Below are 27651 nucleotides of genomic sequence, written 5' to 3'. Positions count from 1 at the left end.
TGTGCATTTTTGGCATATTCTGTGCCAGTTATGAAAATGAGCCCTCTAAAATGGGAGACAAGAATGCTCAGCAAATTCACATGAAGCATGAATCTCACTTATTAGTCTAACCTAATGAGAGTAATCAGGTATTATATCAATCAGCAATATTTACTCAATGTCTCCTCAAATGTCTGCGGTAACAGGAAAGCAATACTATAAGCTACCTATTTTGGACACTTAGATATCCAACAAATGCTTTTCATTGATTGATTATTATACAAATAGGAAGCTGATTACAAAAAAAAAATCACCCACCAGTTCATCTGCAAACTGGGATTATGTGAAATGAGGTTCTTTCACAGTTGGTGTGCTCTTCTTTTAATTGCTTTTGTCAGGCTTGTGCTGAAATGAGCTTACATTTCTTAGTATGCACCAATTAATGCAACGGAGAACTGGCCAGGAAGTGTGCTGAGGGGAGAAGAGGAATTGAATTTGGGAATAGCATTTGTACAGCACTTGTCAGACAAAGTCCTTGTGCATTGATGTATGGGCTATTTGGGAAGTCCTTCTCATGACACTGTTCCTTCTTTTGCCAACTTGACAATATCCAAGGGCAGAGGCAGCTGGGTTTTCACCCATGCAGAAAACTGTTTGGTTCACATTGTCATGGCACTTTGATTCCAACATTCAAATAAGGCTTTCATACGTTCTTTTTTTTTAAGCAGTTCTCCTAACAGGCAAATGAAAGCTGTGACATCACACATACACACAAAATGAGAAACAGAGGCTTTCAGAGGCTACCTGTCCACAGCCACATAGCTAAACATGATTATGCTGACTCATAAACCCAAGTCCAAAGGTGTGGGGCAAAGGACATAACCACTGGGGCCTCAAAGAGGAGCCCTCTCATCCAATTCTATTCTAATAATCCTTTTGTTCTTGATTGACTTGAGGATATCACCCAATTGATCACCTAAGACAGTCAAGGGACCCATTAGACACACAGACTGTAATAATTTTTCAAACAATGACTAGGGAAGTTAGTTGACCAAAGGATAGGAGAAGAAAAAAAATCCATCAATACTGCATTATGATAAAGACTAGATATTTACTTGTGGGCTCTCTCCTTCTACCTCTATCAAAGTGCCAACTTATAATGCCAACAGTAGCATATTTTATCCAATAAAGAAAATACTGTCTTATGACTTGAAGTATAAACTGAGGCTAAGAAATGATTTGGCCTATCATTCTTAAAGCAGACATATACATACATGGTAAATGTAACAGATATACCTGGTTTTATTTCACCCTCTAGGGCAAATGCCCTGATCCCTTTACTTCTAACTTATCATGTGAACATGAACGAGTAATTAAACTACTCTAGGTCTGAAATGTTTCACTCATAAAACACAGTGACTGGACTTCAAGTCTGAAGCAGCCCGGGAGAACGGAAAGAATTTTGGATACGGCTACGGTCAGACTAAATCTGAGACCCAGCATTTTGGTCAATGTCTGGCTGTGGATCTAAACTTCACCTCTTTCCTCATTTAGGTAAATGGAGATCCTCTCCCAGGGTTTGCCAAAAAAAAAAAAAAAAAAAAAAAAAAAACACCTAAAATTAGCCAGTGAAGTGCCTGACCCACAGAAGTGCTCAATAAAGAAGAGCTGATGATAGTCACTCATTCATTCATCCCACAAACATTCACCGAAGCTCTGCTCCTGAAGGAGACAGGAGTCAACAAAATAGGCAACACTCCCCGCCTCACAGCTGGCGCTGTGGCAGCTCGGGAAGCCCTAACTGTACTACGGAATTAGGCGCCTTATGCTGCAGAAAGCTCCCAAGTCCATTCTCAGCCTGTCTATGCAATCCAGACCAGGTCACGCCCCTGGGGCCTCATCCCAGGCTGCCCAGGTCCTCACCCACTTCAGGAGAAGACATGCAACCGAGCAAGACCTCTGTCGTCGCTCCAGGACAGTACACAGCGCAGAAGGCAGAGCTATGCCTGGGCCTCACCCATACCTCCCCTCTTTGCCCCTTCCCCCTTCCTTGGCCTGACCTGTTCCCCAGCCTGCACCAGAGCCTTCCAGAAACCTCTGTGATGGCCAAGTTTGCTGAGAGGCACCACCCGCTACTTCCCACCAGAGGTCGCCCTCCCACACGAGCCCAAGCAAACAGAGCCTGGCTCTGCCTTCTCGGCAGCAGTGACATTATTTTCTTTCTCTATTTTTATCTATTAAAAAGATTTCTTCACAGCCATAACTTAGATCTCTACACTAAAATGGAGCAACAGGAAGATATAATGGTGCATTTCATTTATGAATGACCTATAATAAATTACTCTGAAGTGTCCCGAGTGCCAGAAGACAGAACGCTTTGTCTGCCCATGGACTGCATTTCACATACTTTAATTTAGCTGACACATAAAACTCATTTGACATTTCGCAGGTATTTGTGGGGGGCGGGGGGGTGGGGGGAGGCTTGTGCGGGCCGGGCCCAGGCGGGGCAGGGGGGGAGCAGAGGCAGCGGGCAGGGCCAAGGATATCTGGTTCTTGTTCAGGGTTAAGGTATGGAGCCTGGGTAACCCTGGCAACACGAGGTCGTTCCCCAGCAGATTGTTGTCCAGGATGAGTTCCTCCAGGCTCCCGAACGCGCTCAGTCCTTCCAGTGACCTGCAATGACAAAGGCAACAGGAAAAATGATCCTGCACTAAATCAGGGAGGCCATTATGAGCCGAAATAAATATTTTAACCTTCCCTTTCAGGACTGGGAATAGTTTGGGCTTGGTGCCTGTCAGCAAAGTGAATGACAAGAATTAGTGGCGGGAGCCCGGTGGGGGCGGCGGGGGAAGGGGCCGCTGGCACTCCCCGCATCCTTCACGCGTTGCCAACATGAAGGATGAGGGTCACTTAGTGAGTAGCCAGGATCCAAAACAAAGGGCTTCAGATACGGCCTGCAGGATAAATTTGTCAATGTCTTGTGCCTTCAGGCACCCAGCCTCGGCTGACCCTAACCTCCATTCCCAAGATAAATAACTCTGTCACAGTTCACCTTCATTCCCTGGACACAAATTTAAGTTGTCATCCATCATTCCTGCCCAGAAATATCATACCCCTCTTACAATAATAAATATAACTTCAAGTATCATTTCTTAGCGGTTCTCCTCTGCACAGTCCAGGAAAAGGCGAGGCAGCCTTCCTTTCTCCCTCTTTGCTGCCGTTGACTTCTCGCTCCCCCCCACACACACACACTCTGCTTTTTTCTTTTCTTTTTTCTTTTCTTTTTTTTTTTCTTTACTAATCACTTAATTTGCGTCTGCCCAGTGTCCCTGTGGCTGCCCCCAAAGGCCAGGCATCTGCAGGAGCACATGATCACTCCAGTCGGGAGAGGGCTGCTTCTTTCTCTTTCCTGATTTCTTTTTCTTTTCTGTTTTTGTTTTGGTGGAGGGGAGGGGGGCGTGGCTTCAGGAAGGAGTTGGGGGGGGGCGGATTTCTGTTTCAAGGTTTCCTGGCATGAAGTTAGGGTTTTAATTTATGGAAAGTGGATTTCTCACTTTATTTTTGAAAGAAGCGTGGAATGCAGCAATGTAGATGTCAAGGCAGTAAATAATCAAGCATCTGAAAGAATTAAGTACCCGGCTCAGGGAAGAAGAAGAAGAAGAAGAAGAAGGAGGAGGAAAAAAAAAAAAAGTACCAGGAAGGGGAAAATAGCCTTGTTTTTATACTTAGCTGAAGTTAACTCTTAAGGTTATGGTCTTGGGAGTGTTGGGATGGGGGGGTAGAGGCGTTGAGGGGCCGTTGTGTGCATGTGCTGCCCCCCCCCAACCCCCCAGCCCGGCTCACAGACGTTAATTAAAGAAAGCCGCCCGGTGGAGGGACACACACAGACACACACACTCCCAGCGCCTTCACCTGCCAGCCCCCAGAGCCCTGCTGAGCTTGCACGGGCTGACAGCTGAGCTACGACGTCGACCAGAGGGCGGACTCGCATGGGATCTCCTGGCTACTCTATAAAATGTGTCAAATCAGGGAGATGTTGTCTACACTACTTATTCGTTTACTGATGGCACGTACGTTGCGGACCCGCCTGCTCGTGTGTGCAGGGCCTGCACGTCTGATGTGACTGTGAACTTGAGCACCAAGGCCTTCTCCGGACAGCTGCACGCACGGCCCTTGTGGGACCCTCTGCCAAGCAGACCCCAAAACAGGGAGTCGATATCTGCGAGGTGTACTGTGCCCTGCGAGTCATTAAAGCCCCAGGCTCCCTCGGCATGTCCTATTCCCGCCCCCTCCCAGGGCCCAGCACCCAGACCACCCCTACCCCTCAGGCCAGCACCACCGCAGGCAGGCGAACACCACAGTTTGGCCGAGGGGTCAGTGGGGTCATTGTGTTTCATTTCTTCCTCCTCTCTCTTCTTCCTCATGGTTCAGGGAAGCACAACACAAGTTACACACTGGGAAGCGGGACTCGGGGGACTTGGTCTCAGCTCTGCCATTTACCTGGAGTGTGAATTTGGTCATGTCAATAACCCGTGTGACCCCCCTTGCTCTGTGCTGCTTCCAGCTCACGGGATCCTAGGGAATACAGACAAAAGAAGCCTAACATGTCACTAGCAAATGTTGGTTCCTTTCTTTTCCTTCCTCCTTGCATTCATTGATTTTTCTGGTAGTTGTGACCTTAGAGGGTGTGTTGGGGGTCTGGGGTGGGGGGTGGTATGTGTTCTGGACGCAGGGGGTGGACAGATGAGCAAATATGCCAAGGTGTACAACAAGTCTGACTTCTACAGGGAAACCTCGACCTTTCCTGAAGTCCCTTCCTCCGTGGGGGTTAATGAGTGATGATCCCAAAGTCCTTTTCAGGATGAGGCCCTCTTTGCCACAAGGGGAGTGGAGGCCACCTCCCTTCAGGGCGCCTTATGGATGGCTAATAAGCCCTTTGTGCACAAACATCAGCTGGGCTCCGGTCAAAGGCAGCATCCAAATGTGCATTGTTCCCGAGTTATGTTATGCAAATATAATACTCTTATCATGAGAATCAGCAAATGGTTGGCAACTGGCAAGCAAAAGAAAGCTCCCTTCCAGGAGTGCCCGGGTGGAGGGGGCTAGGCAAAAGACAAAATGACACAGCATGAAGAGGGACAAAGCGGAGACCACCAGAGGGAGTGCCCACAGAGCTGCCTTTCTCTGGGGCAGCCTCTGGGGCAGAGCTCAATTCCCTGGTGAGACAGAGGAGTAGGGGAAGTTGGGGCTCAAATCCCCCGTCCACCCCCCGCACCCCCGTCACCTGTCTGGTTGTAAGATTCTTTTTGCCATGTAATGTTATTAGCTGCTCAGTTAAAAGGGAATCGTGTTATATGGGGGGTTGCTAATTAATAAATCCCTGTCTTCATGTCATCAGTGCCGTGTACACTTGGTGATTTAATCAGCTAAATTCAGAGCTGAGGGACTGGGGACAGGAGACTGAGAACGAGAACGTACTGAAGGGTAAAACTGGAGAAGACAGCATTTCTGGGGCTTGGCTGGCGCGTGGAGGCCAACAAACCCACACCTGGGGGATGCTTTCTTTTTTGCTTTTTAAAAACTTGACTTCTGTTGTTATTGCAGCTGCTGTTTTCGTGGAAGGAGAAGGGGAAAGAAATTCTGGGCGTCGACCTTTGCGTCCACGGCCCTCTACGCAAGAGGCCTGCCCAAAGAGGCAACCAAGGCCCTAAGAGCCACACAGGTCTATGCTGTTTAATGGGACAGCTACAAGGAAAAGGTGATGGGACTGCCATCTCTCGGCTCTCACCTAGCGTGCGGACAGCAAAATGCACCCCAGACCCAAGAGCCCGGGTGCAGGGGCGCCTGTCATGCCAGGTGACACCTCCCCAGGCCGGTTTGCAGTCTGCGGGTGTTTGAGGGGTGCGCTGGAAAGGCGAGGCGCACAGGTCTGCCGGGGTCAGGGGCTGGAGGTTCACCTCCGCACGGGGAGCTGGGGACAGGCCTGCCAGGCCCAGGAGAGAGACGCCCAGGGCAGGTGGGGACACCAGGCCCGGTGTGCGTCCTGGCCTACCTGAGGCAGGTGCTTTGCTCTGAATCCCAATCAGCCCCTCGGAAGCGCGGCAGGCTGCCTGCCTCCTGCTTCCCCAGCAGGAGAGCTGCCGTGACCTCACCCACAGGTGCTATCTCAGTTACCTGCTGGCGGGGTGCTGGCTGGGCTCCCCCAGGAGCCACCGAGGCCGCTGGGAGCGTCCCAGTGCCTTTTCCAAAGTCATATCAAAATGACAAAACATCACAACGCATTCAGCTCTAGCGGATTCAAACAGAGAGAACTTTTAAGTTTCCACTGTAATTAACCCTATCCTCGTTAAGATAATTATGATCAAGCTTCCTGTCACAGTTAATATCCCGGCATCATTGCCCGTGGCTCACACTCTGCCCTCATTAGCTTATAAAAACAGCGGCACTAACCAGGCGGCCGCAGCCCTTTCCCAGTTAGGCCAGTGGTTGTGGGCTGCTAAGGACGGGCCTTGGGCGGGGCAGCAGGCCCCACAAAGGGGTGGCTGCTTGGACCCCAATCTCTGCTGCTCCTGGGTGGCCTCACGCTCAGCGGCCTTCACTCTATCCCCAAAAGTCAGCCGCATGTCAGAGTGGGGAAGGAGAAGAGCCAGGACCAATGCACGGCTGGTAGCTTTGGGACAGAAGAGCTACTAATCCATAGCAACCCCTTCCTGTCCCTTACCCTGCAAAAGATCTGGCCAGAAAAACCACCAGAGGACACCTCCCGAACCCTCCATTCAAGAACTGCCAACCCTATTTCTGAGGTATAAGCTGTGGTAAAGGCTGGATCCCTCTTTCCTCAGTTCTCAGTCTATACGGAGGACGATGTTCCTGCCTTGCATGACACAGGCAAGGAATGGGGCCACGGTTAACCACAGACCCCAAGGAAGAAACGTCTCTCTCTGTGGAACCATAGCTGGCCTCACACCCAGAACCAGAAGTCGGGATGTTCTCAAACCAAAGAAGAAAATCAGATCTGAACTAAGATCTTCACCTACCCCCTCTATCTATCCAGATATCCAGGTGCATATTTTTAACCGATAAAATGGGGAGGCTATGGAAATTCTAGAGGACCTAGCCTGTCTGTCTGATGTTCACCACCTTGGCTAGTCCTGTCGGCCTGCAAGGGTTGGCCGGTGTCTGCTCTCGAACAGTCTTTTGGGATGACGTCCGTCTGCCCGGCCCCCTAACAAAAAGGGATCTCAATGTAACCCTCCATAAATACCTGGGAAGTTGTCAAATGCACAGTGAGGGCTCAATAGCCCTTTGTCAACTGACTACTGCTCAGCCCAGAGCCTATGAGCTGCTCAGAGAAAAGCTGACAGGGAAATCTTAAGGACGGGGCAAAGAGCAGGCCTCAGGGCAGCTGGCCAGAGGCTAGGAGGGCAATCCCTACATTCCCATTCCTTCAGAGGCCAGGATGCCTCCCTCTATTTACCCTGGGGCCAGTGTCAACGTACAGGCAGAGGGGGCAATCAGTGAGTCTGAATCTATACACCAGAGCTTCTTTACCACTTGGAAATCATCCTGGCTCTGAGTACCCTGAATGCTCCTCCTGTTACCTGCCCTCCCCCCTTGGAATCCCCAGACCTTTCCATAATCCAGCAACTAAATGGTTAATGCCCCACACAGCTTGGCGCCTCTCAGGACCCTGCTTCCAGCCAGGATCTTCCTGATTGATCACTGTAGTTGTTAAATAATTTAAATATCACCCTTGAGAGCAGGAACAGCACCTTGTACCTCTTGAATGAGCCCCGCCGTGCCAAGTGTGGAGCCTGGCACATGGCAGGTCCTTGGGAAATGTCTGCAAACTGACAACAGAGGCCATGACCAAAGCTACAAGGACAGGACAGGCAACACAGAGTTGGTATGGTATGGGGTTGAGGAAGAAAAAAGAATGGGACAGCTGCGATAGGACTGTTCATGTCCCAGAAAATGGCCCAGGGGCAGCACTTTTAGAAAGACCATTAATCCCACTACGTGAGACATAGTCTTTCTTTCTGTCATAAAATTCTTTTTATATCCCACGTAAATGGTTATATATATATATATATATATATAGTACATTACTAGAGATCGTATATTACATATACTATATAGTATCTCCTACAGCTTATTCCTAGAGATAGTACTATATGTTCAGATGGGCCTATAGATTTTCTACATATTTGTCTGTCATACAGGTCACATAGCCAGGGATAGGTAGATGTTCAGTAATTAAATCGATTAGTCTTTATAAGTATATTAATAGGCGATGAAAGTATCTACGAAACTGATGAATACAGACATGCTCATGGCTGTGTAGGACCGTGAATACTGACACCATATGACAGTATATCTTATGGGATTTGTCAAAGTCACCCCAAAACTGTATTAAGCTCCCTATGAGGATGAATGATCTCTGAGTTACACAAAAGAATAATTCAACACTGGCATAAGAGACCTGAAGACAAGACCAGTCAAAAATCTAAGGTAGTTGGCTAGGTGTTTGTTAACTCTAAGTGCGATCAAGTCGGAAGCCGTCACACACTATACCTTAATAATACTAAGAAAACTGCTATAGGGACACGTGGTTCAGTGGTTGAGCATCTACCTTCGGCTGGGGGCGTGATCCTGGGGTCTTGGGATCGAGTCCTGCATCGGGCTCCCTGCAGGGAGCCTGCTTCTCCATCTGCCTGTGTCTCTGCCTCTCTCTCTCATGAATAAATAAATAAAATCTTTAAACATAAATAAAATTTTTAGGGATCTCTGGGTGGCTCAGTGGTTCAGTGCCTGCTTTTGACCCAGGGCGTGATCCTAGAGTCCCCAGATGGAGTCCCGCATCAGGCTCCCGGCATGGAGCCTGCTTCTCCCTCTGCCTGTGTTTCTGCCTCTCTCTCTCTCTATCATGAATAAAAAAAAAAAAAAAAAAAATCTTAAAAAAATAAATTTTTTAAAAATTAAAAAATTAAAAAGTAATATCCCATAGTCTCTGTATCTGCTTTCTAACTTCACAGTTAAGACTTCTTTTTTCATAGCCCTTATATTTTATTTATTATCTATTTGTTAATTCTAATAAGCTAGTTCAAATCCTTTATAATATGTAACAGGATATATATATATATTTACTTAATTTTATGTATGTATATAATTTTAATATACCTTTGAGTATCAAACAGGCAGTTTCTGTACATTAAGGACAAGTTCTGTGAGACTGTTAATGTGGACAACTGACTAGGAACGACGATATATACTGTGTCCTGGTTTATAAAAGACTTTGAAATGATTCTAAAAATATCCTTGTGATAGGAGAGCAAAAAGTGGGCTAGAAAATGACAACTTTAGGTAGAGTCACAACTGGTTCAAAAATATAACTGAAGAGCACTAATGAATGGCCCAGCTTGTTCCTAGAGAAGGTTCTGGGGACTTTGGTCCTGTTTTTTGCCAATGACTTGGTTAAGGATGAATTTATCACATTTATGGAGTCCCAGGCCCAAGAAAGCTATTCAAGACAATACAGTAGGATCCAAAATGATCCTGTTGGAATCAACCCATTGTTTCCACCCAAAAAGACAAAATTTCACATTATCTAATGTAAAGACCTAAATGTAGATTTAAAGCCTAACTACTCCCAAAATACATATATGAAGAAAAAAATTAAAAGGCAGATGTAAATTGGAGGAAATATTTGCAATCTAACAATCTAAGGTTTAGTATCCTTAATATTAAAAGAGCTTTTGAAATGCATTAAGGGAAAGCTGAAAGCCCCAACAGGAAAAACAAAAGACATGGAAAGATAACACACAAGGTATGTACATGGTCAATAATAGAAAGGTGGGGTAAAATTTCATCTTCAGTAGGAATCTAAAATATTCAAATTAAACAAGATGTTTTCATTTAACTAGCGAATACACGGTTTCCTTAAATCTTAACATAATCTTGTCAGAAGTTTGAAGTAACAGACCAATTCAACACTAACGGAAGAGTGAAACTTTTATAACATTTCTGGATGGCAATTTATATTCAAAATCTTAAAAACGATCACTCTTTCCTCCAGTAAATCCAATAATTTATTCAATAAATATCAAAGAAGTGCACATGGTGTATGTTCAGTATGGCATTATTTATAGTAACAATGTAAACATGCCTAAATGCCCAATGACAAATGATTACATAAAGGTTGATATATCTGTATAATGAAATAGCATGCAGTAATTAAATATGATATTATAGATGTCTATCTACTGATCCATTAAAATTGTCATGCTTTCTATTTAAGTACCTAAAGTGAAGTTATAATACATATAAGCACATGCATATACAAACTCATGCATGAAAATTAAGTCATCTATGTCTCCCCTCCATTCCCTGTACAAATTTTAATTTGTACCATGTTCTCCATGGTGATGGTTAAGAGTCATTAAAGTAGTCTGTTAGATATTCCTAATTTATAAACTGCTGTTAATATATAATCTCATACACAAGGACTTTATGACAATTGTATACGCGCACGCGTACACTTCAGGGCATAGGGGTACTTATACATCTGCATACCGATAGAGTGAGCCCAGATTTATAACCACTAACTCCTGAGTAACGGTTATTTACAGGATGTTTTTTTTTTCTTCTCTTTTAAAGTGTTCACTAGTTACTAGATTTTCTATCGTAAATAAATGTTTTATAATCAGAAAAAAACTCCAGTAACTACTACTTTTAAATAAAAACAACTCCCAAAACACGAGATGGGGGATCCTTGGATAAAGAGCAGTGTATCTAAAGAAGTTTTAGTATGAATCAGCAGAATGGGGCTGCCTCCACAGAGGTGAATCTGATCCTGCTCTACTGGCCCTTAAGTGACTCCACCTGGAGCTTTGTTTCAATTCTGAGTGCCAGACTCAAAGGGGCATCGGTACTCAGAAGTACCATAGAAAGAGACCAAGCAGCTGGGTGTTAAGAAACAGTGATGGAGACAGTCAAAATTATTTATCCAGAAGCAGAAGAGACTTAGTTGTCTTCCAAGTACCAAGACTCTGGCATTCCAGAAGGCAGAATCAAAAACAAATAGGAGAAAATAATGTAAGTTGGAAGGAGAGGTCTTGAATCAATTTTTAAAAACTTACAAAAAAAATAAAAAATAAAAAAAAATAAAAACTTACAGAAATGGAGAGCTGTTCACCAAAGGATTAAGCTGCCTTCTGAGTATATGTACTCGATCAGAGGTTAGAGTCAAGGAGAATGTTTAGAAGAGATTTCTGCATAGAAGATTAGATTTGGTGACTCTAATATGCTACTCAGATTCTGTGCCTATCCGACTGGACCTACTTCCTTTTTAACTGAGGTTTTCCCAAAGGCAGCCAAGAGCTGCTTCTTCCCCTGCCAGACAGCCTTGTGGAAAGAGGGCAGCAGAGAGTTCTAGCTCTGTCATTCTCTATCACGCTAAACTCAGTGCCTTTTTCTGATCCTCTAGCCGGGACTGAGTGAAACCTCTTTAATGCTTCCCTAACTATGGGGATATCTCCATCATTAAAAAAAGGCACGTGTCAACACACTGGCCTCTTAAAGCTTATAACTCGATGTCAAAGCTGCAATTCTATTTGTGTAAAATATGGCCTGTCATGGTCTTCTTCACAGACTCATAGACCAGGGGAATTTTCAGGTGTTCTATCCTCCACAGAAGGTGACTGATGATGAGAGAGGTAAAGTGGCTCACCTTTAACCATATATAGTAACCAAGCCATGTTTAGAACCTTTGGACATATCGTGCAGTACTCCTTCAATTGAACTATGCTAAAGTCCCTCTAAATAATTTCTGGTTGAGATCTAGAAAGGGAAATACACCATTGCCGCATCCTTTATCCAAACGCTCTGTTACAGCTTTGTGATCCATTCATTGTGTGTCCTCAATCATATTGCTCAAACTAGATGATCTTCAAATTCTTTCGTGTTTTATCTACTGCTCCCCTCCTGATACTCCAGGAAAAATCCCCTGAAGGACTAATTCTTACATTTTTTTCAATGTGCCCTTCATGAGGTGAAGTATGCTTTAGGTGGAGCTGGGTTGAAATATACCAGCTAACGGTTCCCCCCCCCCGCTTGGCATGTACCTCTATAGCTCATTCATTCATTCATTCATTCATTCATTCATTCATTCATTTATTTCATTCACCAAAAGGTGCTGAGTGCCAATTCTTTGCCCAGTACTTTGCTAGTCTCTGGGGCTACGAAGAGGACTGTGGCATGCTCTCCGACTTTAAGCAAGAGATGTAGGCAGGGAAGGCGTCACCAGAGACTGCAGGGTAATGGGTTAGATTGAGATGGTAAACAGTACTCTGAGAAGGGGGAGCATTTAGGAAAGGTTTTAAAGGGGAAGTCGGTTTCAGCAAAGTCTCAATCCAATTAAATTCTAATTCTGTGAGCATCTTCTTATACTTTACGCCAAATTTGATGGCAAAGGAACATAAGAAGAGATAACTAATCCTGGCATGCAAGCAATAGCCATTCCAACAAGCTTACTTAGCACAAGAAAGCCTGTATGTGATAAGCACTTCCAGCCTGGCAGGCTCTCGTGAGCATCTACCTCTGGGGCGACCAATGATGCACAAGTCACAGCGCCTGCCCCCAGTGAATTCATCAACTATGGAACAGAGGAAAAAGTGGGACTTGAGGTGAAGAAGAGAAATCATATAGGATAGCACATTATTAAGCAACGTGGGCAAAATGGGCTCTAAAAGTTGAGAGGAAAGAAATGAGGGCTGCAGTGGTCACCGTCTCTGATGCACCCTCCTATGTTTGTCCTGAAGCTATTATAGTAAGGGAGTCCCTAGGACCGAGGTGAGAACCAGGTACCCTCCCGATGAACATGCCAGATGCCTCCATATCTTGTTCCCATCACTCTGCCCATCTGGCTGTCCTCCATGCCTCTCAGTGAATCTTTCCTGCATTTCTCCTACCCTGGTGATAGGGCTTGGTCTGGGCTTTGACTATGTCTCTAAAATTATTTTGATTCACGGCTTGAGATTTTACAAAACCACACATGCACGCATGGAGCCTGTGGCCTCAGGATCTTGTTTGTTTTTAAGAGTCTAAAGAGTGAGTTTGTTTGGCGGGTTCTATAAATGGAGGTTTTCTTTACTAGGGAGATGTAAGGGAGTGGACATGGTGTGCTGCAGCCGCGGTATGTGTGCACGTCGCCATGGGGCGGAATTCAGCGCCTGGTGGGGGAGGCTCCCACAGCCATTGGGCAAACATATGTTGGGCCAAGAACACAGCTCTTCAACCTCATGAACTGTTTGCTTGAAAGATAACAGTGTCTCTTCCACATAAGCCTTTCACCACCCTCCATAAAGGGAATTTTTAATTCAACAGATGGTGTCTACTCATTGCAAACCAACCAGAAAGGGAGACATTTACACGGCTGTGCCTCAAGGCCCTAGGGACCCAGAGGGGCCCTAATCAAATACTTGCCCAAAGACCAGCTCCCCATGGGCAGGGCCCCCTGGAATGGAAGCAGGCCAGGAACACCAGCAAAAATATGCCAACTACTGATTCTGTGAGGTCCCAGTTGGCTGAAAAAGGTGAAAACATGTTTTCTGTCCCAGACTACAGGATAGCTTTATATCTCCTGAAGGAAAGAAGGCCCTGGGTGATATGGTGGCCTCCAAAAGTGTCTCACTATTGCAGCCATTTCCCTTCTTTCAAACAGCCCTCACTCTGTGCTTTGCAAAACCTTTCAAAGAACAATTTTGTCAGGGTTGCACTCCATTTCATATAATGGCACATTTTGGGCCCCGAGGACCAACACCTAACAGAAGTAACAGTTTTAGGGACAAAGAAGACAGATCAAATGCTTGCAGATATGAAGCCTGATGAACAGGAGATTTTCCTCAGACTAAATGAAGCTTCCTTCATGCCCATCTGCCTCTTTGGTTTATTTGACTGCTGCTCTTGGGGGTAGAATGTCATAGTGATATTTTCACAAAGAATGTGATGTTTGAAGGGAGACTACCTTGTCAACTCACTGAAGCCAAACACAAATGTGGTAAGTAGACACACAAAGTAAGACCACTAGATTTGGGCTCACAATGTCTGTTTTCAAGTCCCAGATGTAATTCTCTAATCTATTATAGTGGGAGAAAAATCCCTGACTTACATACTTTGCAGATATTGGAATGGGGAGGACATGAGATAAGGTATCTAAAAACAAGCCTAAGTAGATAAGGATTGTTGATATTTGAAAGATTAGGCTTTCTTTTTTTCTTTGGGGGGGGGGGATCATGTATTTTCAAAAGAGGTAATTAGTTAAGCTCAGATAAGGAAGCATGTAGCTAAAGCTCCAAAGGACATACTAACATGTATTCAGAATCATCAGACAACATTAGGAAATGCCAGCTTGCAAGAACCTCTGTCTGAAGAATGACCAGGGTCCCTGATTCTTGTTCTGCCTTGGTGACTACCTTCCTGCCATCAAAATCCTTGCCCTGCTCTGGGCTTCCCTTAACTCTGTAAACTGGAGAGGCTGGATTCAATTCTTTAAGATGTCTGTTCATTTTCTAACATTCTCTGCTCTAAAGTGGGTTGCAGGAGAAAAAGTCTCCAAGCTAAAATTTTATCCTTGCCTTAGTCACATCATCACTCAGTAAAAAGTTGAGCATAAATGTAGCAGGCCTTCTCCAACCTACATATGGCCAAAAACATGGAGGCTGGAGGACAGCAGGGGGAGGGGGAGAGTTTCAAGTCTCAAGTATGAAACCTGATTAACAAAATATTCTGGGAGGGAAAAGCTGGAGGAGAAAAAACTCTCCCCCTACCCCCTGCATTTTTTTTTCATCTTTCCTAGCATCCTAGACTAGGGAGTGACAGGCTAAGTGACACAGTGCTCAGAGGGCAAAAGATAAATGTTTGATGAATTGGCCATTGGTAGGGAAGTGATGGGCTTTGTATGTGCATAATGGCCAAGCTGCCTTTCCATGCCGATCTTCTGCCAAGATAAGAAGCCATAATGAATGGACCTTGAGATGCCCTGGACAGAAGCAGTTTTAATTTGACTGGTTTTAATAAAATTAATTTTAAAAAGAAGAAAATGGCAGAAGAAAGAGGATAACAATTTGGAGAGACCAGAAAGATGGAATTACATATATCCAGAGTGGACACTAACCACTGGTTTTTCCCACTCATTGTGTTAGCCAAGGCAGCAGAGGAAGAAAGTTTGATTTCATTATATCTATAAATCATCAAAAAGCCTTTATGTGCCTAGTATTGTACAGAGACACTTGAGATATGGAAATTAAATGGCTTGGCTAAACAAAAGAGTACCTTAATAAGTATAGCATGGGTTACTCTAATTCATTACTTTACTCCTCCTTCAATGAGTATTTACTATATTTATTTATCCAGACTCAGGGTGAATGACACAAGTCTGCTCCCACCTATGTGGAACCTGATGGGCCAGGATTTGCTAGCAAAGTGGGAAATACTCTCCTGGTTCAAGAACTCCTACTTTGCTAGATGCTCTCCTCCAGGGGGCCATGCCTGAATGTCTGAGATACCTCCTATCCCTCAGGCAGCTGATTTCCCATTTTCATATTTTATGCCCTAATTTGGGCTCCCCTGGCTTCAATGAGTTTACTAGGTAGTTTCCATGAAAACAACACAATGCTTAATGAACACACCACAATGGCATTCTAGCGCTTAGAGAGTGGCAGTCCTCTCACCAGCAGCAAACAGGAGAAAGCAGGCTCACTTTAGCCCTAGGAAAACTCAGCGATGTCCATTGTTCAATTATCTTTTGGGCTCTGTTTCTTTTGTTGTTGTTGGATTTTTTTCATATGTGAAACTTGGAGTTGGAGCAGATGATTCGCTCCATCTTTTCACTGACACTATTTGAGGTGCTACAGGGATCAGACACTCTAATAGGCCTGGGAGCATAAACACAGTTAAGATATTATCCTGTCCTCAAGGGGCCCATGGTCTCATGAAACAAGGGCAAAAACACAGTTATAACACAATGAGGTTTAAGTTCTCCTTCTGCCTTCAAGTGACCATAAAATATCTCTAAGGTCCCATCTAACTTCCAAAATGTCCTTAGATTAGAGTCCTAACCTCCACTTTCCCTTTGATTTTTAAGACAAAGCTTAGAATTATGAAGAAGTTTGGTTATCGAAGCCTTTTATTTTTTTATTTTTTATTTTTTATTTTTATTTTTTATTTTTTATTTTATTTTTTTTATCGAAGCCTTTTAATGGTCACCTTCCATGATACCATGTGTTTCCCAGGATTAGGGGAAAGAATCCTATGCAAAATGCAACACTGAAAATAGCCCCCACCTCGCCTCTGAGGGTATACATTTTTCCATGGCTGCAAAAGGAAAGTCACTCATTACTAAGCAGCTCAGTGAAGCTCACACTATTGGAGAATATAAAGTTTTATGAGCAGGTCTCTCCTTCTCTCTCTGGGTGTAAGTGAGAAAGTGAGCAAGAGAGAAAGCTGGAGAGGTCTGGCTCAGGAGCCCAGGGTGAATTATAGACTGCCGCTCAAGATTCACAGCTCTTCGTGGTAGGAGGTTAATATTCTCACATGTCATTAGGTCTGCTGGCTCTCCTGATGGTTCATTGAAGCAGGCAGCAAATTATTTCCTCATGCTGCAGAGGACAGCACACTTCAAAGCAAGGGAACTCAGGTCAGGATAGGCCTCCGGGTGGATTAATAACTTGGGATCACCAGGGGTTGTCTATAGGTAAGAATAGACCTGAAGCTTTTGACAAGGCTAACTTTTTGATCTGTCTTGACCTGGCTTTCAAGCCAGACCTCCAGGTTTTATTCCCATCACCTTCTAAGGACCTGCCAAGACCTGCGGGAAGACTGAGTAACCTGTCTGGTCATTTTATCTTCACTTGAAATGCCTCCACCTGCTCTCTGCTGTTGTACATCTCACCCACAGTTCAAGGTGGAGCTTAAACCCCTTCTTCTCAGAAAAGACTTTTCAGCTTGTCCTGGACCTAGCTGACCATGGCTGGAGTCCACTCTCAAAGCCTTCTATCCTATGTGCTCTATCCATCACTGATCATAGACTTGGTTTGTTCACCTAATGTCCCTCATGTCCTACTCTTATCTCCTTGACAGTTAATTAAGCTATGGGACTGCAAAGACCCCTCTTTGTATCTCCCATGGTGATGGCTAAGTAGGAAGAGAGAAAAACATATCTACCCTGGATACAGGCCCAAATCCTGAGCCTATCTCCTTTCCAGAAGAAAGAGCCAAGAAGAACTCCAGAAACATTTATAATACAGATTCATCAAAACATTTATTTATGGGTAACTTGGGAAATATCACTTCAGTCCCAGCTCATCCGGTTACTGTATATGAGCAGACCCCTTCCTTTCCCTCTCTGAACCTCAGATTCCTCCAAAGTGGAATAGAGGGGGTGATTGTATCAGAGTATCTAGCAGGGTGGTTTGTGGGCCACACGTATCAGAATCTCCTATTGAGATACTTATTAAGAGTTCAAGGGTGCTTGGATGGCTCAGTCAGTTAAGCATCCGGCTCTCTATTTTGGCTCAGGTCCTGATCTCAGGGTTATGGGATTGAACCTCCTGTTGGCCTCTGCGCTCAGTAGGGAGTCAGCTTGAGGATTTTCTCTCTCCTTCTCCCTCTGCCCCTCCACCCTACTCTTTCTCTCTCAAATAAATAAATCTTTAAAAGTTTAGATGCCAAGGTCTACCCCTGACTTACAAATCACTCTCTTTGTAGGTGGGGTCTAGGGTATCTACAGTTAATTCATCACTTCTATGATCACTTCTATGCATAACAAAGTATGAGAACCACTGGAGGTCCCCAATTTAAACACTTCCAGGGGCCAGTCAGGTGACACCTGACGGTATTTCAATGAATCCAAGGTTGTTTTATGTATTAGCAAGAGAGAAAAACCACTGTCAATTAAAAATGACCCAGTGTTTCCTACGTTAAAATGCCTCAAGAACTCTCTTCCTTTCTTATATCCTGCTTGTGGCTTTGCAAGAAACATATTCATAAATCAAGGTTGTTACTCCAACAAATATTTGCTTTATGCTATCAAGTGTATGCCCTTTCCACATGCACAATAACTTTGTCTTTCAATGCCAAATCACAGTGCATTCTTAAATGGCACATGAGTTATCAGAAAGGTGTATAAGTCATCTGGAGTGAAAATCCTAGTAACTGGAACCAAGCTGGAATGTGCAGTGACAACAAACCCACCACGATAGCCTCATGGTCAATGACAATTTTAAGAAGCCATTCATTTTGAGATGGAGTCAGAGATGCTGAGATGTACGGGGAGTGGGGACCAAGTTGGGGGGCAATAGAAAATGCAATGTGCATTTTAGAGATGGTGAAACACAGGAAGTGCAGAGAAGACAATAAGGAGCAGTGAGGACAGAGGGACTCACATCATGCCCTCCCCACCCCCACCCCAGGGTCTCAGAATTAGTACTTGTGTTTGTCCACACACACAGTACTGAGCTACACTTGGCCCGCAGGAGGTTGATTATATAAATTTGTTGTCTAAACAGGAGCACCTCTCAGAGTAAAAGGGACAATATTATTATTCATGATGCCCTGAAAACAGGCTTTAACTAGAATTGTCCTGAGCAGACAGGGATGGAAGTTACCCTACCCATGAGCCAGCAAACTGCAACCCCTGTGTAGTGTGATCACTAGAGCCCAATTAATTCTAACATTTAGATCTGGAACATCATGCATTTTTTGAAGCTGCTTTTCACTCTGTGTCTTTAAAAAATCCTTGGAAGTCTGGTGTCTTTAAGCCTTCAGCTCCCCTAACTCCCCACAACCATCTTGTATTTACCTACAACTGTCCCCTCCTAATAAGATGTGCTTATGCTCCCCGCTGAGAGAACACAGCAGACCCCCACAGAGATTCCTACAACTGTTTGAAAGAATTCTCTCAGTGGTCCTTCACTGGGGGGTGATTTTGGCCCCCTAGAGGGCATATGTCAAAGTCTAAGGACATTTCTGATTATCACAATTGGATGGTGCTACTGGCATCTAGTGGGTAGAGGCCAGGGGTACTGGAACCATCCTGCAGTATACAGGACAGCCCCCACAACAAGAAGTTACCTGACCCAATGTGTCCTTGGTGCTGAGATTGAGAGACACTAGATTAGGTGAAGGATAATGCTTTGCTCCTTATTGTGGGGTGAGCCCCCTTCCTTCTTGCTCTCACTGCTGTCCTGCAAGTACTCCTTGACAGCTGAGCATTATAGCCGAATCCTGTTGGCCCAATTCATGATCTGGGATGGAGGAGATCACTCTACAGTGATGGAAGAGATGGCATAGCTGTCAGTCTCCACGAGGAAAGTAATAGAACTTTCCCTGTTTCATGGGAGCAGACAAGACTGACAGACTGTGTGACTTTTCCTTTCCCCAACGTCACCAGAAAAGAAAATGACAGCAAACATATCAAGTAGGTTGGAAACTGTAGCTCGTTAGCACTCAGAAGTCCCAAACTTCCACAGATGGGTGCACCCTTAGAAGGTGTGTACACTTCTTGGGAAGCCAGGGCAGCCCACGAAGAAAATACTCCACATAGATGGGCTTGTCCCAGGCTTAAGACATGTCCCGCTCAGACATTTCAGATTTGCCCTGGTGCAGCTGTCCAAGTGTGGGCGAAGGAGTCCCCCTCATCACTCTTGGTGGACTCCTTTTTCCATGGGAAAGAAGAGCCAGCCTAGCCTGGATGTACAACAGAAAAACCTCGGCCCCCACCCCTTAGCAAATGGTGAATCCTGAAGGCAACGGGGTAAGGGCAGATCAAGGCACAGTGTGGAAAGAGAAAACAGGAGCATTGATTCAGGACCAAGGACAGGACAACGTGAGGCGCTAGGGCCTCAAAACCGCACCAGGAACACTTCCTACCTTAGTTTTCCAAGGGTTGCTATGCCAAAGTACCACAAACCACTTGGCTGAGAACAACAGACATTTATCTTGAAGTTCTGGAGCCTAGAAATCAAAGTGTCAGTCAGCAGGTGCTAGGGACGGCTGGTTAAAACCTCAACATAAGAATCTGGGGAAGGAGGAGACACAATTTATAATGCCTAAGTGACAACTACTTCCATAAAGAGTGCCGACGTTCTCCCCGGTGCCCACAGAGGTGATACTATGAGGGGGAGACACCATGGCTGGCTATCTGGGCCAGGCCCTGAGAACTCACAATCATAAGCACTGATGGGGTGGTCAACCCCAAACTCCTTGAACCATACTCATTTTCACTCTCCTTCCCAAAGCTTCACACAATCATCATTCAGAATATAAAAATATAGCACACTATCTAAAGTTCACACTTGCATCTGTCTTCATTCTCTGAGCCATAGCCACCAACCTAGAGGTAAGTGAGTGATACCAGTGTGAAGTCAAGATTCAAAAAAGGCTCAGTCCCCTCTCGGCCCCAACAATGATGTCACAAAACCAGAATACTATGGGAGGGAATCTTAAGCATTTATTCAGAAAACTGTGACTTTCAATCAAAGCAACACTTTAAGACTAGTTTCCTAATCCTTGGCCAAAACTGGAGAACAGGCAGGGGATCAAAGGCTACTGGATTGACATCAAAGGAAAAACAAATTGAAAACTAAAGCAAAACCACCTACCAAAATAAATAAACCAGATTAACAAATGAGAGTAGACTGAGGCCACTCAGTACAGGGACAGCGAGCACCACACCCTTCAGAAGCCATCGAAAATCATGGTCATGAGCCAGAAATCAACAACATCGAAGGGAAAAAGTCAACATATATTTAAAGAGAATGATTGTAGCTGCTTTTATTTGAAGTATTAGACAGTTGCCTCATTCAAATTGTTTATAATTCTTATGGAGAGACAAGATGTCAACATGTAGAAATTAAACAATATGAGATTCAAGGAGTAACTCAAGATAACAAGAGAACTGTCACAAAGTGCTATATGATTATGTGCCAAATAAACAATATAGAAAATAAGTGCTTCAAGAACTCAGAGGGAATGATCCACTTTAGGTCGAGAGTCCAGGAATGATACACTCGAAGATGAAGATTTGGAACTGAGACTTCAAATTATAAAAGTGTATGCTGCGTAGTCTCTTTAGGAACACAGAGGAGTGGGTAACAGAAGTTTCAGAAGCATTTCATTCCCAAAAGAGCTAATATTATTTTATGATTAAATACAAACAGTAAACCGTGCTTAAATTGGACTCCTCAGTCTTAAATAATGCTGAGACAGTGGGATATCAGGATTGAGTGTCAATGGTGTGGGAGGCAACTCCTAACATGCTCCCATTGATCCCTTCCTTCTGGTATGCATGTCCTTTTGTAATCCCCTCTGCTTGAATGTGGGCTGGACCTAATGCCTTAATGACTTGCTCCTGACGAGTAGAATAAGGTCAAGTGATGAGATCTCACTTCCAAGACAAGGTGACTAAGAGGCTGTGGCTTCCACCTTGCCGGAGCTCTCTCTCGCCCACTTCCTTCAAAGCTAGCTGCCATGTTGTGAGCTGCCCTGTGGAGAGTCCCATGTAGCAAGGAACCAAGGGAGGCCCCTGGCCACCCACCAAGACAATGAGGCCTTAGTCTAACCTCCTGTGAGGAAATGAATCCACGTGAATGAGCTTAGAAATGGATCCTCCTCAGTTGAGTCTAAGAGGATGACAGCCCTGTCTGATGTCTTAATTGCAGCCTTGTGAAAGACCCTGGGTTGAGCCACATCTAGACTCCTGACCCACAGAAACTGTGATAAATAATGTTTGCTAAACTGAGGGGTGATGTGTTATGTGGCAATACATAACTAATGCAAATGGCGAGATGCTGATGTACCTATTGCCCTAATCTGCCAACTAAGGCCTTCTCCAGCCTCCTAATAAGTGCAGAACTGAGATAAGGAGATAAAGGAGAACAAAGGAAAGTAAAAAAAAAAAAAAAAAAAAAAAACAACTTATACATGAGAAGGGGTCGTACATCAGATTTTAGGTGCCAGACCAGGCACTGTGCATATATGACTGAAGAGACACAAGCCAAATACCAGGTGATCTGGGCCCCCAACCCTCTCCGGTAGCCTGTTTGAGAGCAAGTGAAGATCTAAGCCTTGTGTTCAGTGGTCTGGCTTTCTGAAATTGAGCTGGACTACTCTAGGTCAGGCCTCCTAGCACTAAAAATTTTGAAAGTGCCACACCCCAGAGGACTGAGGGACACTCACGGATCCAGAGCCAGTGGGCTTGACTCTGCCATGTAGACTTTTGTCCTGGGGCTGCTCACCTAAAAGCTTAGGAATGAGCCTAAGCTGATGAATGGGTAGCTTCAAGGACATGCCCGCAGATCCTTCCATCACAGTGCAGCGGCCTGCGGCATTCTGGGTTCTCTAAGCTGAGCTGCTATCTGCTTCACTACCTTTCTGAAGGTGTACACTTTGGACCCTGGAAGGGACGGGGGTTAACCAGAACAGCCTGCAAGGGTTCTGTCTTTTTCATACATGTGGAGTTCCCAGAAGTAGAATTTCAGACAAAGATACAAGAGTAAGCCATTTATTTGAGAGGTGAGGATACAAAGCCCCAGAAAAGGAAATCAGAAAGGGAAAGATGTGAATGAATGGTGCATCACGACAGAGGTTACTGCTGGGGGCAAATGGGGCTCAACCCCTTTTTAGAGCAAGGATCAGTAAACTTCTTTTGTCCGTGACCAGATAATTAATATGCTGGGATCTGAGGGCCACATGATCTCTGCCACAACTCCTCTGTGTGAAAGTAAGTGGATAATATACAAATAAATGGATATTAAATAAATATATAAATGACATAAGAATGTTCCAGTGAAACTTTATTACCCAAAAACAGGCCAGCTAGGCCCTTGGGGCAACCCCTGCTCTATTATGGGCAGCTGCACAGACCCTGGCCCAGCCTAATCTATTCTTAAAGAGGAAGGGAAGAGGGCAGTGACAGAAAGGGAGAGAGGAAGAAATGCAGAGGCCCTCCATGGTGAGTGTTGTGGACTGTCAACTCCTCTCTCCTGCTTCTCTCCCTCCCTGTCCCCCTCCCTGTCCCACTGGACCTTGAAGGAACTATCACAGTGAGGGTTCAGCAGATGGAGATCTCCAGGGACATAGTTTACCTGTTGCCCCAGTCATGCCCTAACCACAGCCCAAACACATCAAGGCCTCACCTCCTTAGTACGCCCAGAGACTCCCTCATCCTTGGAGAGGTCTTTCCCTTGTGTGGTGCTTTTGTTGTTTTGTTTTAATTTAAATTAAAGTGTCCTTTTGTTGGATGAGAAAAAGATTGAGAAAATCCATAGAAGAAGTTGTGCAGCCACCAGGTCTATGGTCTCCAGGCCCACTCCATCCTCACGGAAAGGGAGAGAAACCACCCTTCCTCTTCTCCGCAACCCAGTTGAAGTCAAGCAAAAGAAAAAAATTAAATTAAATCATCTTATTATGTAATTGGGACTAGGCCTCAGGCTGCAGCAGTAAAGAAGGGATTAAGGGCAGAGCCACCTGGGCAGCCATTCTCCTGGGTCCCATTACCACCCCCCTCATTCCTTTTTATAGCCAACAGATTAAAATGCGAGCCTAGCCATCTTTGATCTTTCACTTGCTGACACAAATCCTTTCAAGCTTCCAACATTTTCTGCTGAGGTAATTAGTACTAATTAAAAGGTTTCCAACAGTCTTTGCTCCTTTTTTTCCTCCTGTGTGTCTCCCCCTGGTTCCCCTCCCCAAAAGAAATTGCTTTTACAAGTACCTTCTATCCCTGAAACATGGGCATCCCTCACTTTCTTCTTTATCTGACTTGGCCAGATCAAGTAGATTAGTGACTCCATTATTCCGAATACAAAGCCAGACAACAGGTTTTTCTATCGCTCCTGACCTGTTGAGAGTGCATGGGCTTATATTCAGAAACAAGCGTCTTGGCTTATGTGAAGAGACAGTCCAATTATGCAGGAAAAGTCACCATGCAGTGTCGTCTTCTGCCCAAGGAAGGACTCCGCTTAGTGACAAAGTGTTTCACTCCAGTGTCTATCTCACTCCCATACATACACACACGTGTGCACAGACTGCTTCACTGTTCAAACTGACAAGTTACAAAACTTACCTCCTAGCGTGCTTTGTTTCCATGGTTTCTCTTTGTTTGGAGGGTTACAGGGGAGGAAAAATCCATATGGACCATTCAAAGGATAATGACAAAAAAAAAATTAAAGAAAGATCATCTTATCAAAGTTAAAAAAAATACTTAGAGAGAAATGCGCATGCACTCTCGTACACTCACCCACACACAGAGCCATGGATTCAAATTCCCAATAAGCAGACAATCTCTACAGCCTTCCCATGGCTCTTTGCCATGGGAGTGGAGGCATGGAAGCTCTGGTGACGTAGCTGAGCTGTGAGGCCCACCCAGGAGCAAGTGTAGCCCTGACTGGAGCTTCTGAGACACAACATGGCCTGCAACTACTTCTCACTACCAAGAGTCCAGGGCTGCAGACAAGAGTCCAGTGGAGGGCAGGACAGTATTCCATCGAGGAGGAGGGAACCTGGCACAGAGTCTGGGATTCTCTCTACTACTCACCTTCCGCTTAACACAAGTCAATGTAGGAAGGGTAGGTGATACTTAATCCCACGGAATCCCTTTCCTTCAGATGTGACAACTGACACTGGGAGGGGTGCTTCTTAATGAAAGGATGACATCTGCTTTCATGAGCACTGTTCTTAGACACAGCTCTCAGCGGCATCAGCCTGCGGACCTGGAGAGGCAGGTGTGAAACCTGCTCCACTTGTCCCATGAAGGTCGGATGGTTCAAGAAGAGGCCCATTTGCTCAAGGGCACAGATGAGCTCACAGCTATTTCCCCCAGGCTCTTCAGACCATCCTGGATAAGGGAGAGAGATGGCCACTCCCACACCATTCATGCTGGCATTCAGCGTTTTCAGGAGGTGACAAATGACCCCTCCACCCCTTTGTGGGTCCCACTACAGCTGCGACTGCAGCAAGGAGACCCCCCTTTTTTTTTGACCTGGCTGTTAGAGTCCTTGAATTAAATAGGTAGAAATCTTCCTTCAGAGCCCTGAGCCCCAGAAATTCATCACTTCAGACCCCAAATGGGCTCTGACGAGGCTCTCCTGATTAGTGCAGGATGCCACTAAAAAAATACAACCACTCCCTACCCCAACCTCAAAAAAAAAAAAAAAAAAAAAAAAAGCAAACACTGAAAAGTAATGGATTTAATGATCTAGAAAATCTAGACGCTGGAAACTCCAAGGGAGATCATATTAAATTAGACCAGTACAAACAAGCCAAACTAGATTTATCCTCTTGTGGTTACAGATTTTATCTACTAAACCAGGTTTTCGGGGCTAGTGTCTGTTTTCAATGAATAGAATTTTTGAATGTCAAGTCCCAGGATCCCTAGGAGAGGATAATTTACCCCCAGGATCTCAGTTCAGCTGGGGCTGGCCATCCCGGAGTCCCTGCAGAGGGCCAGAGACACAGGCTACTCCCTTTCCTGTTTCTGGAGATGGACTCCTGTTGAGAACCAGTCACAGGAGGGATTCAGAGGCGGGTGGAGGAAGAAATGAGATTCACAGGAAAAAAAAGATGATTTTTTTTTCCTTGACTCCTATCTGAGGGAGTGAGGAAGCACGGAAGGGAAAGGAGCAGGAGAATTAAGCAATGGCAGAGAATGTTCTGGAACAGATGTCACCTATTCTTAAACACACATATGAACTGGATTAAGAGTACCCTAAATACTATTAAGGACCCAGCATGTAGGGAAATGCCTTCAGGGTCCTTTTCTAGAGCAAACGGGACACGAAATCATTTTAAGTTTTCCTTCTTCCCAGGAAATGATTCTACTATGTTGTCCCCGAAGCCAACGGAAAGGAGGACTTGGCTCGTCCAGCCTTCTCCTCCCAGGGACCTGTCCCCAGCCCAGCCCAACGGGGGGTGGGGGGGCTGCTCCGGGAGGGGGCCCTGGCTGCCGAGTGCTGACTCGTGGCTGCTAAGACATAATTATAATGAAGAGAAGGCGGCTGGGGGGGCGGGTGGAGGGAAGGAAATTACTTTTGAAAATTATGAAAAATACCTTGACGGCATCTCTTTGAGGCTCACATTTAGCTCTCGGAAAAGATTTCTGCCAAAGGGTGAGTTCTGACAGGGAGAAGATGAAATGGGGGGCCGGGGGGGGAAGGGGGGTGCTCTGCAAAGAGGCAGCCGTCTGTCAGAAGAACTGATGACTCGGCAGCTGGAGTCAGGCTGGAACATTCACACCCCGCGCGCGCACACACACACACACACACACACACACACACACACGGGTGGTGGCCGAGGAGCCCGAAAGCCAGGGCAGCAGCCAGTCTGGCCATGGGGACCACACAGACGCGCACGCACTAGAGGGGCAGGCCCTCAGACCACCAAGCCCTTCCCCGAGGGCTCTAATCATCTGAGAGAGACTTGGGGTTAGTGATCCAGAGAGGTTTCAACCCGGGGGAATCTGCCCTGGGCCCAGGCTAAGGGGTCCCGGTCCCACGCCCAGGAGAGCGCGCAGGATGGGCTGGAGCTCGGGCCGAGCCGGGCAGACGGGGGCCGAGGGCTGCAGATCCCGTCACTGTTCTTTCGGGTCCTTGTCCTCCCCCTACCCCCCATCCCCTCCCATTTTGGATTTTTAAGACATTGCATTTTTTCCTGCACCAACCGTGCATTCAGGTGAGCTTGCCAAAAAGGCTATCTCCCAGGCTTCATTCCGAAAAAAGCAGGGAGTACTTAACTGAAGGGTTTGTTCTTTGCTGGTGAGACGGGGCCGGATCCTGGTGGAGTGGGGGAGCTCCGGATGGGGAGGTCAGGAGCAGTGGTGCACCAAGGAGGCGGCCCAGGGGCCGGTGGGCACGTCGCCCACAGCAAGGGGCGGGTATCCGACCCCTGACACCGCTTGAAACCCTTAGGTCACCGTGGGAGTAAAGTCAGAGCCAGGGGCTTGGTTACCAGCTGTAGGTTCTTTCCAGACGGCGCTGCCCCTTACCTCCCACACCTTGGGCAACCTGTCCCCATGCCCCGGGGATGCTACTGCTCAGAACACCTGGCTCCTGAGACCACTTCTGTTCCCTGCAGTCTGTGCGATCTTGGACAAAGCCCTTGACATGTCTGGGTCAGAGGCTCCGCATCCACAAAAATAGGCGAATTGGCTAAACTATCACTAAATCTCTTCCCTTTGCGTTTCTACAAATCTGTATATTCTTACCACCACCATCCCCCCCAAATGACTTCAACTGGAAATTTCAGCCCTGAAAGGTACTTCGTGTGACTGCACTGAGGGGAAGGCCGGGGCTCGCACCCATACAGCGTCAGGGCGGCCCGCTCTGGGCGAGCTCCCGGCGCTGCTCAAGCACCGGCTGCACCTTCCAAGGCAGGAAAGGAGTTTCTTGACCCCGAACGCGGTGGGTCAGCTTGTCTGATGCGGCCAAGGGACAAGGGACGTGATGGGGGAGCCACAGGAGGGTTCACTCACCTGCCCTGCCAGGAGGCCGCCGCACTGACAGCTCCGGGCCCGGGCCGCAGGCAGGGACGCCGGGCACCGCCACCGGCGTAGCAGACACTCAGAGACAGAAGGCAGCCCAGATTGGAAGGCAAAAGGTGTTTTGCTGAGTTTCTTTTCAA

The 27651-nt window shown here is 45.9% G+C and overlaps 1 protein-coding gene across 13 annotated transcripts in view; it reads right to left on the bottom strand.

Annotated features, from left to right (window-relative positions):
- LRMDA (leucine rich melanocyte differentiation associated) overlaps positions 1 to 27651 on the bottom strand; it is a 1018367-nt gene that overhangs the window by 449789 nt on the left and 540927 nt on the right. For 12 of the 13 annotated variants that reach the window (XR_013377862.1, XR_013377863.1, XM_077895121.1 and 9 more), the window contains exon 3: positions 2521 to 2652. Coding sequence is in view for 11 of the 13 variants with exons in the window: in XM_077895121.1 (XP_077751247.1) it covers positions 2521 to 2652 (132 nt within the window). In the remaining 2 variants the exon portion in view is untranslated. Of the gene's footprint in view, positions 1 to 2520; positions 2653 to 24100; positions 24183 to 27651 lie in introns of those variants that run through there. The other variant, XM_077895118.1, reaches the window with a different exon arrangement.

Source organism: Canis aureus, chromosome 4 (assembly GCF_053574225.1).
Source record: "Canis aureus isolate CA01 chromosome 4, VMU_Caureus_v.1.0, whole genome shotgun sequence".
Classification (NCBI taxonomy): domain Eukaryota; kingdom Metazoa; phylum Chordata; class Mammalia; order Carnivora; family Canidae; genus Canis; species Canis aureus.
Note: the sequence above shows the minus strand (reverse complement) of the source record. Positions and strands in the feature narration are given on the sequence as shown.